General features: G+C 39.8%; 1 protein-coding gene across 3 annotated transcripts in view; it reads left to right on the top strand.

The window, feature by feature from the left end:
• PATJ (PATJ crumbs cell polarity complex component) overlaps positions 1–16078 on the top strand; it is a 353453-nt gene that overhangs the window by 97651 nt on the left and 239724 nt on the right. For all 3 annotated transcript variants that reach the window (XM_047788846.1, XM_047788847.1, XM_047788845.1), the window contains exons 18-19: positions 9368–9577; positions 14289–14402. In XM_047788846.1, the coding sequence (XP_047644802.1) occupies positions 9368–9577; positions 14289–14402 (324 nt within the window). The remainder of the gene's footprint in view (positions 1–9367; positions 9578–14288; positions 14403–16078) is intronic.

Genomic DNA, 16078 nt, shown 5'->3' with positions numbered 1-16078 from the left:
GCCAAAAAGACTAAAAAATAAAAATGGTAAAAAAGAAAAAAAAGGGGGGGGGGATTCTCTTGTGATGCAGCCGGTTGGGCCACTGCTATAGTGTAGGTTTTGTCCCTGGCCTGGGAACTTCCACATCCTGCAGGCTTGGCCAATAAATGAATAGACAGATAAATTAAAAAATGGCAAAAAAGTTGTCTTAGAGCCAGATTAAACTGATCAAACCACTGACCCCCCTTATCTTGCCAAGAACCGACCGTTTCAGAACAATGATTGCCCTACATTTTGTCTGTTCATCTTCATCCCACACCCTATCTTGGAACATTCTCACCCTTTCCTCCTACCCCTCCCATACCCTATCTTGGAACTTTCTCATCCTCTCCCCTGTACCCTGATGCTAACCTTGACACAGGTTATTTCAGCCACAGGCCCCTATAAAACCTACTACCAATCTTAACGCTGGGGAGCCTGGACCTTTTCTCAGTGCTCCTGGCCATTTGTTGGTCAGTAAAATTACTTGAAGCCTCAACAGTCTGGACTCCCTGCCTCTATTTACTTCAGCTCCAAACCCACAGCCCTTTCTTGCCCTAACAAGTTGTTTTTCATATTCATGTTATAAAAAAGAACACGTCATATATTTTTTGTTACATCTTTTGTTTCGATGGTAGAATTCTCAGGAAGTTAGTTCTTGGTAGGGGCAGTTTTACGAGTTCTTAAAAGACATCATTGACACACTTATCCCATGTTTGTGACCCGAGTGTACATCTTTTCATTGCTGGTGCTGTGTTTGTAATTAACTTCCGTCATTCCCTACTTTTTGTAGTGGTTTCGTGCATGTTTTGGTAGAAATTAAGGACAAATCTGACTCTAGATGTTCTGTCAAATTTAGTTAATGATTTTGGAGTTGTGGGGAACAGATCATAACTGTCATGTATCCAACTTTCTCATTTTACAGTTGAGAAAACTGACTCAGAGAAACGTGGAACTTGTGAAACCAAACACAGTCAGGCTGTGGGCTCAGAACTTGTTCCTTGACTTCTAATCCACACCCATCCTACTACTAATGGACTGAGTGACTGTCTTCCTTGTCGTCTTCTCCTTTGTTTATTTTCTTCTTTTTAGAAAAATCTTTGGATTCCTGTTTCCTGACTGACATCGCTTGCTGTGGAAATTTTAATTCATGCCAGCTGTACATCAGCACGTCTGCAGATCACTGTTTTTTTTCCTTTAAATGTATACATGTGTGTGTGTGTGTGTATGTGTGTATAAAAGAACCTTTGCTTTGCCCTTCTTTGTCCCCTATTCTTTCTTCTGCCTTCCTCCAGGATGAGATAGCTAGCTGTCTCCCTTTTAAACTCAATGGTGTCTTTCTTTGTTCTCCATTCTAGTAACTTCCTTGAGATCTTACTTTAAAAATTATTTAGCTATTAATTTACTTAGATTTTAACTTACTACTCTTTAGTTCCAAAGAGTCATTGCCACCTCTAAGAGTATATGCCTCAAACCGAGAACAAAGTCAGAGAGACAGAAAGTGCAATTGTACTTACCAGGAACTGGGTGTTGGGAGAAAATGGGGACTCATTTAATGGATCTGAAGTTTCAGTGTGGGAAGATGAGAAAGTTCTGGAGATGAATAGTGGTACGACAGTAGTACCACAGTGTGAATGTGCTTAATGCCGCTGAACTGTACACTTAAAATGATAAATTTTATATATCCAAAAGGAAAAGAGTAGACTCTTCAAGAAGCACATATTTGGCTCTTTGCTTTCATAGTTATCTCGCAGTTGACCAACATTAAGTTGGAGCGGAGTTCCCGTCGTGGTGCAGTGGTTAATGAATCTGACTAGGAACCATGAGGTTTTGGGTTTGATCCCTGGCCTTGCTCAGTGGGTTAAGGATCCCACATTGCCATGAGCTGTGGTGTAGGTTGCAGACTCGGCTTGGATCCTTTGTTGCTGTGGCTCTGGCGTAGGCCGGTGACTATGGCTCCGATTCGACCCCTAGCCTGGGAACCTCCATATGCCGTGGGAAGTGGCCCTTGAAAAGGCAAAAAGACCAAAAAAAAAAAAATATATATATATATATACACACACACACACATATATATACACGTATATATGTATATACGTGTATATATATATATAAGGTTGGAGCAATTATCTTATCAAATATTATGTGCTAGCTGCCTCATGTTGTCCAGAAATTAATGCACATTGATCCTTCCACATTATCTTTGAAACGCAATTCCTCATACTAATGTGAATAACTCTGTGGGGTGAAGCTCAGTAGCCCGATTGTGTAGTAACGTACACCACAACACTGAATTCATCGGTTAAGAGATCAGTTTTGTAGAGCACTGTTTATTTCCTAGTTGTTTGAAGTTGTTTTCTTAGTCGTTCTTTGGAATCATTTCATTTTGGGGAAGGACTCCTGTAATACAGGAGAGCAGGTGATTGGGTGTGGTGAGATATCTAACAGCACAGCGCTTTAATGACGTAGAGTTAAGGCTCTATGAATGAACCCTATTTCCTCTCCTGAGTTTACTATAGGCCAACTTTATGTTTTATACTCAGTTGACAATAAGTGTCAACATTATCAAGGGTACATAGTTTATACCCAAGTTTTTATCTGAAATAAACTGTGGTCTCTGCCATCGTGTTGTGGTCCCTACATTCCTATTCCATGACTTAATGTTTTTAAAACCTTTTGGTGGTGGATACAAAATAGGTTTGTTTTCATTTTGTTTGCCCACGCTCACAGTATGCAGAGGTTTCTGGGCCAGGGATCAAACCCAAGCCAGAGCAGTGACAATGCTGTGTCCTTAACTGCTAGGCCACCAGGGAACTCCCCAAAATAGATTTTTTTTTTTAAAAGAAGGACAACCCAAAGGTTATCTTTATTGTGAATCCATGTAGTCCAGTGATTGTTACACCTTATTTTTTGTTGTTCTTCATTAGAGTAATACTGCAAACATGTAACTATTGAATGTCAGAATGGTCCTTGGTATATGTCTTATATTCCTCTTATTTTAAAAAATGCCTCTTACTGAGGCATTGGCCAGTTTATTAAATGAACACGTTTCTTCGTGTGCATTTCTTCTGTCTCTTTATATACATGTTCTGCTTCGTGCCTTTCCATTGACCACGGTTGCTTGCTTGTATTGTTACTAGTTTCAGAGCAGCTTTACACCTAGAGCTCTGCCTGCCTTCTGGCTGATGTCCTGTCTCTGAGAGAGACCAGTTTCAGTTGAAGCACCTTTCTGCCTCAGGTGACACCCCTGTACAATTCTTTAGTTTATGTGAACTCCAGTCTCTTTGTTCGGTAGGAATGTACACAAATATTCATAGAATATATTTTATACACACCTCGGATCTTTGAATTGCATCCATTTGGGCATAATGATTGTCACTTGTTTGCATCTGTTCACATAAAGGTGTTCTTAGCTCACAAAGGAATGGATTCTTGAGAACATCAGTGTAAATTAAAACCTGGCAAACAAATGCGTGTTTTAGATGTCCATGCAGGCACGCCACCCATTCTGTGCTTTCCCACTTTCTCAACTAGGTACCAAAATACAAACCTCTAGTGGCCAATGTGGTATTTCATGGGCTCAGTTTTATACACTTTGGCAAGGTAATAAAATACGTTTTCTAACAATATGCCTTCTTTCAACATTCATCTAGTTAGTAAACACTACCTTAAGACAGAGAGGCTGCATCACATAGTGGCTAAGAGCCTAAACTCTGGGGCTTGACTGGCATGTTTAAATACTGGTTCTATCATTTATCAACTGTGGGTTTTGATTAAGTTATTTAATGTTCCTCTGTCTTGGTTTTCTCATGTGGAAAGCAGGAATCATAATGGTCCCTACCTTGTGTTGCCATGAGGATAAAATAGGTTCAAAAAAGTAAAATATTTAGATTGTGCCTGTCACGGCAAGAGTTCAGTAAGCATTAACAAGAGTTGTTATTCACAAGTGATGGGACATGGTCTTTGCTTGTAATGTACTTAGAGTCTAGCAAGGAGACAGAAACTAAATAGATGCAGTCATTTGATGTTTCCAGTCTTATTCCGTCCCTTCTGTGTGGCAGGCACTGTGGTTGGCCCTGGAAACAAAGTAGCAGATAAGCAAACATAGCCTTGTTCTCATGAAGCTTGGGCTCAGTAGGGAAGATGGTTAAAATAGTTAGTTGTTATAGGAAATGTCTAGTTGTTATAGGAAAAATGCAAGGTGCCGTGGATACATCTAGCAGGAGGGCCTAACTTATTCTAAAAGATCTGGGACGGTGAGGAAACGATATTACCACAGATGCTGTAAGGGAAGGTCGTTTTGGGGTTTAGAGATATTGCAGAGTAGGAAGCACTGGAGTCTTCTTCAGAGGGTCAGGGAAAGCTTCCTATTGGAGGAAGCCCTTGAGCTGACTCTGGTGGTAAAGAGTTGGATCAGTGGCAGTGGGACAGGGAAAGCATTCCTGGCAGTTGGAATGGTTTGTAGGGTGTGGTGAAGCATGCTGAAGCCTTTCACAGTCCCTGAACCTCAGGAGTTCTGGATTGTTGGGACAACGTGTGGGGCAAATGGGGGTGGGCAGTGGTACACGGGGGACGAGCAAGGGGAGATCAGACTAAACTGTGGATCTGGAAGAATTTCTCTACCAAAGAGTTAGGACTTTATCCTGAAGGCAGTGAGTGTCACCAAAGTGAAGCAAAGGAGGAATTCCGAACCCATTTTTGTCCTTAAAATCATTGCTTTATTTCTGTAGAAAATAGACTGATGAGGGTAAGCTTGGAAATAGACCTTTTTCGAGACTGAAGCTGTTGAGTAGGGAAGAAATAATGAGAGCCTGAACCAAGGCTGTGGCAGCAGAAATGGAGAGAGGATCAGATAGAAGAGATGGAAGATGAAATTGAGGTGCCTTCAAGTTTCCGAAGTGGCTCAGCGGTTAACGAACCTGACTAGCATCCATGAGGACACTGGTTCAATCCTTGGCCTCACTCAGTGGGTTAAGGATCCGGCATTGCCGTGAGCTGTGGTGTAGGTCACAGACGTGGCTCAGATCCCGCTTTGCGGTGGCTCTGGCATAGGCCCAGTGGTGACTACAGCTCTGATTCGACCCCTAGCCTAGGAACCTCCATATGCCACAGGTGTGGCCCTGCAAAAACAAAAAGCCAAAACAAAACAAACAAAAAAAGGAGGTGCCTTAGTTAGTAACTTTGTGAAGGGGCAAAGGAAAAGAAGTTAAGGCTCATGTATGGTCGTACCACTTAGGGGTTATGGGAGGAGTGGAGTCTGTCAGCTTGGCTTTCCCCCAATGTTGAAACATCCTGTGTTTATAATAACTATCAAACATTAGTTATCACCTCAAGAGACCTCAAAAATGCACTTATATGCACTTTTCTTCAGGCACTTTTATTCACCTGTGAGAGCAGTTAAGGTTGGTTCTCTCTGGATTTCATAGCTAAGTAGTGAGAAGAATTCAGGTCAGATCTCCTGTCTTCCTGTGCAGTATTCTGGTGGAAGTCGGCCATGCTTAATTGATTGTAAGAGTTTTTCAGAGCTGTAGGGAACAATTTCATAAATGGTAGAGTTAAAGTAAACATATGGGATACTGTTAGGACATGTACAAGAATATATGGCTTTTGAATAAATAGGAAAAAACATCTTTCAGAAGAGGAGAAAAGCTTACATACTAAAAGATGATATTTTTTGGGTTCTGTGGTTGGCATTTAGTGCCCTCTATTGGCTGTTTTGAGGATAAAGAATAAACAACATCTTTATTCTTGAAAACAGTGTTCCTTGCATTTTTTTTTTTTTTACCAAAACAAGAAAAATTAGATTTTAAAATTATGTTAAAAGATGATTAAAACTGATGAGGAATTGGAAAAAATCTGGATAGGGTCCAGGAGTTGTGTAGAGGTCTTAAGAAATATTTCTAATAACATTTTGTTTGTTTTGACGTGGATATGCTATTATAGACTGTATTTTCAGCTAAGAGACTTTTCTGATGAGAAGCAGCCTGAATGAGGCTGGTTTTTAAGCATGTTTTTTGCAGTAGCTGCCCTAGTAGCTCTTTTTCCATAAAGTGGCTGCTACGGGCCTTACCATGTAATGACCATGAAAGGAAACGACCATTACTCAGTAAAGCAACTCCATGCAGCTATGTGAGAAATCACACAGTCAGAAATGTCATCGTGGAAAATGAAGTAGTGATTATCCATAATGGGATATCTTCAGCAGTGGGAGGTTTGTCTTTTTTTTTTTTTTTTTTTTTTTTTTAAGCGACAAGCTGCTCTTGAGTTTTCTCCTCCAGGAAAAGGGGCGGTAGATTAGATTTAGTGTTTAGAAGAAGTAGAGACCCCAGCCTGAATAAATTTTAGCAAGCAAGCACACCCCTTACTACTTTGCAGTCTAAAGAAGATTACATTTCGTACAACTAACTGCTCACCATGACTTTTCTATAATAAAGGAAATCCATTAGTCTATCTTCTATTTCTATTTTTTCCTGGTTAATCTTCCTTTGAAATGTTTCTAATTATCATTTCAACTGGCCGCGTTTTGTAAACCAATTCACCTCTTTATTCAGGTTAAAAACAGTACTTTTTGATTAGGTGTTAAATGAAGCTGTGGAGATGGCTCACACCAACCCAGTGAAATCATTTATTTGCTTTTGGTATATTTTACTGGGGCAGTTTTCTCTAAGAAAGTTTAGTGATTATTAATATGAAGTAACACTGACTGCTTTCTGTGCATTTCATGAGGGGAATCAGCTACTGCGTAGTTTCCCTTCCCCCCTAATAAAAAAGCCTTCCATCAAAAACTGACATCCTAAATGAAGGACATAATTGTACAGCTTATTTATTAGTGTGTCAGACTTAAAATGTAATGGTTTCATATTTCAGAATGAAAAAGTGTGTTGTGATTCATGGTTGCTGGTGACAAAATAGACAGCTCTTTTATATGACTGCAGTGATTGCCTGCTGATACACCACTGTATTTTTTTTTTTTTGGTTCCTTCCTATTCTTTTCCTATGCAATAGCTCCCTCTACTTGAAAATATTGGTGTAATTATAGTTTAACACTATGTACTTTATTAATGAGTTCCCATGACTATTTTTACTTTCAATCCTCTTTATAAATATGTGATATTATAACAACAGGGCATGTTAGAAATTCACCAAGAATCTCTTGACCTGGTTATGCACAAGCAAGATTAGTTAAGGAAAGTGAAATTGATTGTTTGAAGGCATTTTTCAGGGAATTAGTTCTGTAGCCTTTGTTGAGTTAGATATAGTATATTTGGTTAAAATTTCATGCAGTAATGAAAATGAGCCTTGATGTCTGTACACAGAGATATAGAAAACTGCATTAGAAAACTTGGAAAAAAAAAAAAAAAGCAAAACCCAGCCACTTCAAACAGATATAGCCTGGAACTTGCCAAAGTCTCAACTTTACTAATTCCAAATTATAATTCTGATGCAAAACTTAATAGTTTCTACTTTCTCAGGAAGGGTTTAGTAGAGACTAGCAGTAGTAAAATCTTATGTTACTACGTCTTGCCTTTATGGAATAGTGTGTGAGTAATGAAACAGTAGGAGCAAAATAGACAAACCAAAGCAAATGATGTTATGAGTGAGATCTGTTGTTCTCTCCACTGTAAAGTCTGGGGTTCAGTAATAGTATCATATACCCGCACCATTAGGATGAATTAAGGGGTTCTACTCAACCATAGGATTTTCATGTGAATATGTCTTTCCCACTCATAACTCAATTTCTTCTGAACTGTTATGATGCAGAGAAAGTGAAAGAGGCACGGTAGTCAAGAAAAGGGCTTAGGAGCCAGACTGAGTTTGGATCCTGGTTCTGCCACTCACCAGCTGGGTGATCTTGGCAATTTTCCTTAACTTTCTGACCTTCAGTTTCCTCATCTGTAAAATACAGACAATAAGTCTACCCACATCCTGGAGTTTATTGTAAGGATTAGTTGAATTACTGATTATCAACCACTTACAACAAAGCCTGACACATAGTGTTTGTTGAATAAAATAAAAAATAGCAGTGGGGTTATAAGTTGGTTTTTATTAGCCGTATCTATTTATAGAGTTTCAATGTTTTCTTCTGTGCTTAATGAAAAAAAATATAGGGTCCTCCCAGTAGATGAGAGAGACTTGCACATTGGGTTTTGTTCAAGGTTCCTAGTCGGATTCTTTTTTGTTTTGTTGTTTTGTTTTTGTTTTTGTCTTTTTAGGGCCACACCCACAGCATGTGGAGGTTCGCAGGCTAGGGGTCCAATCAGAGCTGTAGCTGCCGGCCTACACCACAGCCACAGCAAGGCCAGATCCAAGCTGTGTCTGCTACCTGCGCCACAGCTCACGGCAGTGCTGGACCCTTAACCCACTGAGTGAGGCCGAGGATTGAACCCTCAACCTCATGGTTCCTAGTTGTATTCATTACTGCTGTGCCACAACGGGAACTCCGGGTTTTGTTCATGGATTCATACTCATTTTCTCTGGATTGGGGTAGTTCTCACCTAGGGAAACCTATATATATCTATATATACCATGTCAAAATTTCAGGGTTTTTTTGTTTGTTTGTTTTGTCTTTTGTCCTTTTAGGGCCACACCTGTGGCATATGGAGGTTCCTAGGCTAGAGGTCTAATCGGAACTCTTGCTGCCGGCCTACACTACAGCCACAGCCACGCCAGATCCAAGCCTCGTCTGCGACCTACACTACAGCTTATAGCAATGCCGGATCCTTAACCCACTGAGCAAAGCCAGGGATCGAACTCATAACCTCACGGTTCCTAGTTGCATTTGTTTCCACTGGGCCACAATGGGAACTCCTGTTTGTTTGTTTTTTTTTTGAAGGGCTGCACTCGAGGCATGTGAAAGTTCCCAGGCTAAGGTTCAAATTAGAGCTGCAGCTGCTAGCCTACACCACAGCCACAGCCACGCAGGATCCAAGCTGTGTCTGCAACCTACACCACAACTCATGGTAACCCCAGATCCTAATGCAGTAATCGAGGCCAGGGATCAAACCTGTGTCCCTATGGATCCTGGTTGGATTCATTACTGCTGAGCTGCAATGGGAACTCCCCAGGTTATGTTATTTTTAAACATATTTTTTCACTAAGGTATGACCTTCCTTTGTCAGACATAATGCTATTGTACACTTTATAAACTATAGTATAGTATAAACGTAACTTTTATATGCCCCGGGAAAACCAGAAACCTTGTGTGACTTGCTTTACTGTGATGCTCGCTTTATTGCAGTGGTCTGGAACCCACGTTATCTCTGAGGGATACCTGTACACATACCTGTCTTAAGGCTGTGTGTTTGTTTTCAGGGAACTGACTTATCTTTCTTTTCTGGTTGATCCCTAGGACCCCCTAGATCCCACAAGATCAGTGATTGTTATTCGCTCCCTGGTACCAGATGGTGTGGCAGAAAGAGGTGGAGAACTTTTACCTGGAGACCGCCTGGTCTCAGTCAATGAATACTGTTTGGACAATACCACCCTTGCTGAAGCTGTAGAAGTGCTAAAGGCTGTGCCACCAGGCATTGTACGCCTTGGCATCTGTAAGCCTTTGGTGGTAAGTGTTGAATTTTATTAATATAGGATAATACTGTAATGGTTAAGTACAGGTTTGTTTTTTTTTTTTTTTAAACGGCTACGCCTGTGGCATATTGAAGTTCCTGGGGCAGGAGTGGAATCAAAGCTGCAGCTGAGGCCTATGCCACAACCCACAGCCACCAGATCCGAGCTGCATCTGTGACCTTCACTGCAGCTTGCATCAATGCCAGATCCTTAACCCACTGAGCGAGGCCAGGGATCAAGCCCACGTCCTCACAGAGACAACATTGTGTCCTTAACCCACTGAGCCACAGTGAGAAGTCCTTGTGCAAGTTTCTTAATGTTCAGAAAAAACGTCTACCCCGCAGCGTTTTGAGGATTAGAGATGATATTAAGAGCTTAGCACATTACAACATCAGTGCTAGCTGCCAACATTATGGGTCTTACTGCTACTACTTCTACCTTCATGCTTTTAGCACAGACTTCTACATTCTCATTATATATATCCCCTATGATATAAATTAAGTCTGTTTATGTGTTTTAACTTTCATTTGGGCATGATGTCGAGATGGCATGATAAGTTGAAATCTAGTTAACCATATCATTTTAACCATATGGCAGAGAGATTTTAATATATTTTTCTTTTTTTTTCTTTTTTTTTGTCTTTTTGCTATTTCTTGGGCCGCCCCTGCGGCATATGGAGGTTCCCAGGCTAGGGGTCGAATTGGAGCCATAGCCACCGGCCTATGCCAGAGCCACAGCAACATGGGATCCGAGCCGCGTCTGCAACCTATACCACAGCTCACGGCAACGCTGGATCCTTAACCCACTGAGCAAGGGCAGGGACCGAACCCGCAACCTCATGGTTCCTAGTCGGATTCGTTAACCACTGCGCCACAATGGGAACTCCTAATATATTTTTCTGACCATCAAAGTGCCTTGTAACAACTCTGATGTGGTCAGGCTCTCCTGAAGTCACCTTGTTGCTTAATCACATGTGCTAGATCAGATAACCGTTTCTGACTGAAGGCTGCATTAGCTATGGTGCTGTTGAGGTTCCCCTTGTAAAAAATACTTGATAATTCTCAAGCAGCACAAAAGTATTTTTGAGTGCTTACTGAATGTCAGTCGGTATTTTAAGCTCTTAACTCACACTAATTCAATCATCACAGAAACTTTAAGAGGAGGCAGTCCTCTTCTTACTGTCATTACAGATGAGTTAGTCACAACACAGAGTTAAGTCAGTTGTCCAAGGTGATATAACTAGTGAGGGGCAGAGTTGGAATAGAAAGTCAGCTTCAGACCCTGTGCTCTTAGCCACAATGCTGTGTGTTCTTATTTTAATTTATTGTCACTAGTTTGGTTTTATGCAGCATGTTTTAAATAGCATGGTTGTGGTAGAGTGCTGGACTGGATTTCAAGAAATCTGGGCTCTATTTTAACTTTGCTACAAGTTAGCCCAGTGGGTCTCAAATTCAAAGATATGTGATAGACATAAAAATTGCCATGGAGTGCTTCCTGGGTAGCTGAGTGGGTTAGGGGTCTGGTGTTGTTACTACAGTGGCTTGGGTCTAGTCCCTGGCCCAGAAACTTCCACATGCCATGGATGTGGCCAGAATCACCATGAAGATGGTTAAAATGCAGTTTCCCAGGTCCTACTCTCAGAGATTCTGATCTAGTGGTTGCTGTGTGCTGTTCAGGAGTCTACCTCTTTAGTGAGTCACCGCTTCAGTTCTGATGCAGATTCTTGTGCTTTGAGAAACACTGTACCAGTTGTTTGATCGTAGGTACATCAGTTTTCTTTTCTGAACCTACTTTTTCACTGCTTCAGTTCTGATGTAGATTCTTGTGCTTTGAGAAACACTGTACCGGTTGTTTGATCGTAGGTACATCAGTTTTCTTTTCTGAACCTACTTTTGCATTTCTGAAAAGACTGAGCAAGATGAGCAAATTCCTAAGATCTTTCTTAACTTTAAAATTCTTTTATTCCATGCAACAGATTAACATACCACAAGTGTTCAAATAGATAGATGTGTAGGTAGATAACTGTCTGCATAGATATAGTTAGATGTGTTCATATATAGATAAAGACAGATTCATGTATTGCATATAGTACTTTTGCCTTGCGGAACCCCACATGATCTTCATGCATTACTTTATTATTCTTCATCTATTACACATTAAAATGCCTGTGTGTTATACTCACCAGATACTTTAAACATTTCAAAATGGAATATAGCACATAGCTATGTTCTTGACTTTATGTTGCATATTTAGTGTGTGTGTGTGGGGGGGGGGCATCCCAATATATACCAGGAGATGCCCATTTGATTTTTGGAAAAACTGAGAAGCGGAAAACTTGGTGTTTTTACGGAGACCTCATCTTCTTTATTTTGGATTGTGGCAAGCACTTTGGTTCAGATTTCCCCTGATGACTATTTGCCTCTTTATTTGGGTTGCTAGAAGAAATCCCATCCCATCCCCTGACTTTACTTTGAAACAGTTTAAGGAAGTCTCAGGAAGTGTAAAAAAACCACAAAAACCAGAACTTAGTACTAACTGGGTGTGGATCCCTGTGCTATTCTGGGGAGAGGTGGAGATGCAGAAACCTCTGGACCTCGGAGCTTTACTCTGGGAGGATTTTTGAATGTGATAATTGTGAGATGGACCTTTGCCCAGGCCTCCCTCAGCAAGTAAATGCTGCTGGAATACTGGGGTGTGGGAGGCCAGGAAAGGAATGAGAGGAAGGTCACTTTCAAGACTTAAAAATTCTTAGTGGAATTGCCACTGAGTTGTTCCTTCTATAACACCTGGTTTCTTTTAGCAGAACTGTCTAAATCGTGATGCATGGATCTCTGCTGAGGTCTGTCTGCCTGTCTTTCTCTCTTTTATGGTCCAATGGGTGGCCACTTATCTATCACCTAATGTTTGCTGAATATTTATTTAGTCCTCAAAGGAACCAGGAATAGAGTGTAAAGAAGAGTCAGGTTGGAGCAGAAAGACTATGAATAGATAACAGGAGAACAAAATTATTTTTTATTAAGTCTTATATAGATATGTTCTATTTATATATTATAGATATTATATAATCTTGTATTACAATCTTGTAGTCTTATATACATATATATTACATGTGTATTTTTATAAGCACAAATGGGACTTACTTTTTCTTTTCTCAACTCACCTCAAATATTCCACATACAAAATATGAATGAACTGACCTTAAAAACTGTATTGTCTCTTCAGAACTAACAGGACAGAGCTGGCAATGGAGTTCTTGAGCCAGATGGCTGTGAGTTTTTGCTTAGTTCTGTGATTTGCAAAGCTATGTATCTTTGGGCCAGTTATTTCCCTCACCAGCTCCTGCTTGGGATCACATAGCATGCTGGTGGAAGTCCCAGGATCTAGAGCCAGACAGCTGGGACTCAAATTCTGGGTGTATAACTGTATAACTGGCTAGTTATGTAACATTGAGCAAATTTTTGTGCATCTTTTACTCATTCTGTAAAATGGAGTTCATAAGAGCACCTACTTTTTTTTTTTGTCTTTTTGTCTTTTTGCCATTTCTTGGGCCGCTCCTGCGGCATATGGAGGTTCCCAGGCTAGGGGCCGAATCAGAGCTGTAGCCACTGGCCTATGCAGGATCCGAGCTGCATCTGCAACCTACACCACAGCTCACGGCAACGCCAGATCCTTAACCCACTGAGCGAGGCCAGGATCGAACCTGCAACCTCATGGTTCCTAGTCAGATTCGTTACCACTGAGCCACGACAGAAACTCCAAGAGCACCTACTTCTTAGAGTATATATAAATAAATGAATTGATACATTTTAAGTGCAAAAACCTGTGCCTGTGAGACACATATATATATGTATGTATATATATATATTTGCTGTTGTTTTTATGTGAATATAAATTCATGACCTAATGGGATTGCTGTAAAGATTGAGATGAAGCACGTAAAATTTACCATAGATGGTGATAAATAGCTAGGACTTGATAAATAGCAGTTGTGTTATTACCGGCAACTGATACTGAGCTGGTGAGCCTCGGGAGGATTGTCTCTCTTCTGATGGAGAGTGACTATAATGTACTTTTGTTAAATATTTCGAGTATCAACCGTATAAACTTAGGCATTTCTTAACATTAAGGAAAGTGATTTTTTTCTTTAAGGAATACGTGAAAAAAGTAAAAGCCTTGAGAAGCTTTGACCTGCCTATGCCTTTTAAAATTATTATTAAATAAAATTTGGTCTAATAAAACAATTTACATAACTTTTATTGCATACTTGCTTTTAGTGTAAAGATGAGAATTAATCTGAAAGGCGTTTGAAAGTAAGATATTGTCTTGATTATGAAAGTGCTTCTTTACTTGGAGTTTCCTTTTGACTCAGTTGAAGTAAGGATCCAGCATTGTTACTGCTGTAATTCAGGTCACAGCTGTGGCATGGGTTTCATTCCTGGCCCAGGAACTTCTGCATCAGGCGCAGTCAACCCCCGCCCCCCCCCCCAAAAAAAAAAAACCACTACTGTGGTTGCTAAGTGTGGGGGTTGGGAGTGGGTGAAATGGGTGAAAGTGATCAAAAGATACAAATCATTCTGTTGTACACTTAAAACTAATATAATATTATATGTTGATTAGAACTCAGTTAAAAAAAAGTTTCATGGTTGACAAAAACATTTCTTCAATCATGCTAAAAAATTAAAAATTAAAAGTGCTTCTATTTTCAGGAAGAAAAAGAGGAAGAAAGTAATATTTTATATTCAAACAATAATGAAGACAAGACTGAAACTTCAGGAACAATTCATGATCTAAATTCATCTTTAATACTTGAAGCACCCAAGGTACATTTATTTATTTTTCCATTTAAACAGCTGCTTTTTTTTTTGGTCTTTTGTCTTTTTAGGACTGCACTGCTGGCACATGGAGATTCCCAGCCTAGGGGTCAAATTGGAGCTGTAGCCCCCACAGCCACAGCAACTCGGGATCCGAACCATGTCTGCGACCTACACAGCAACACCAGATCCTTAACCCACTGAGCAAGGCCAAGGGTCAAACCCGTGTCCTCATGGATACTAGTTGGGTTCGTTAACCTCTGAGCCACAATGGGAACTCCAACCATTGCTATTTTAAAGAAGACAAAAGCTTGTTCTCACTCCCTTGGCTAAATAGGTACAAATTAAATAATCCTTCTATCTTTATTAATTTTTTTTAAACTAAAATTTTTTCTCGTATCACATTGACATCAGCCAGGTGTGTAAGACATTTTCAAAGAACAAACATACCTGATTTTATGTCACTAATATATTCTGAAAATTTGGAGGGTAGAACATATTTTTGCGAATAGACCTGCATTTAAAATGCTGTAGAATAAGAGCTGAACAGAGGAGTTTCTTATTGAATACTTTTTAAGCAAAAAGTTATTTAGACAAACCTTACTTTATGCTTTAATATTAGAAAGGAAACTTTTCCTTTTTTATTCTTAAAATGAATTGTGTTTATTTTGCTCTTTGCAGTTAGAGTATGGTTTCGCTTTACTTGGTAACAACTGTCTTTTGATATTCTTTGCACAGTTTGTTGACAGTGTCTAAAGCCGATATATAGTTCCTGTAATGTACATTTTATCTCTCTCTCTCTCTATGTGTGTGTGTGTGTGTGTGTGTGTGTTTATTTATTTATTTTTTTTTGCTGCGGCATGTGGAAGTTCCAAGACCATGAATCAAACCCATGCCATAGCAGCAGCCCAAGTCACAACACTGGATCCTTAAACTACTTGGCCGCCAGGGAACGCCCCGTTATCTTTTTTCAGTTTAGACATTTTTTTTGTTATAATTTCATAACTATGTGACAGGTTATATCCTCTAAGTGCTGCTTTTAATTTTTTTGAAATAACTAGGTTGCAGTATTTGGTATACTGTACTAGTTTAAAAGCTTTACTACAGTAATGTTTAGCTGCAAATGAGGAAGCAATGGGAAGAAGTAGATTCATTTCAGGAATTTACATTTATTGATACGTAGGGAATAGCACTTAAAATAGGAAATGTCATTGATTCCTTAGAAGGAATTGGGCCTCACTGCTCAGCACCCTAAAGTTTCTAGATTTGGGAAAGGCTTTCCAGTCCCAACAAAAAAGATGGACATCAGGAGCCTTGGAGTTCGGTCAAGGCTCAGCAGATTTCAAGTGTTACCTAAGAACGCCACAAATTTTCTGCTCATGTGTGACTATCTAGCTTCAGTTTTATGTACTTGATCTTCTGAGTAGTGAAGTATGAATTTTTTTATAATGATTTTTATTTTTTCCATTGTAATTGGTTTACAGTGTTCTGTCAATTTTCTACTGTACTGAATTTTTTTAATACTACCATTTATGCTTTATTTGAGTTATTTTCTATGTTCAACCAGGTTCACCCTAACTTTTCAAACTTTTGGAACTACATTTGGAGTCAGTTACTAAGGCATATTCATTTTGGCAGAGGGCATAACCGAGGGTGGCAGACACTCAATGCAGATACCCGGAGTC

Source organism: Phacochoerus africanus, chromosome 8, assembly GCF_016906955.1.
Source record: "Phacochoerus africanus isolate WHEZ1 chromosome 8, ROS_Pafr_v1, whole genome shotgun sequence".
NCBI classification, from domain to species: domain Eukaryota; kingdom Metazoa; phylum Chordata; class Mammalia; order Artiodactyla; family Suidae; genus Phacochoerus; species Phacochoerus africanus.
The sequence above is the reverse complement of the archived record's forward strand: the minus strand, read 5'-3'. Positions and strand labels throughout refer to the sequence as shown.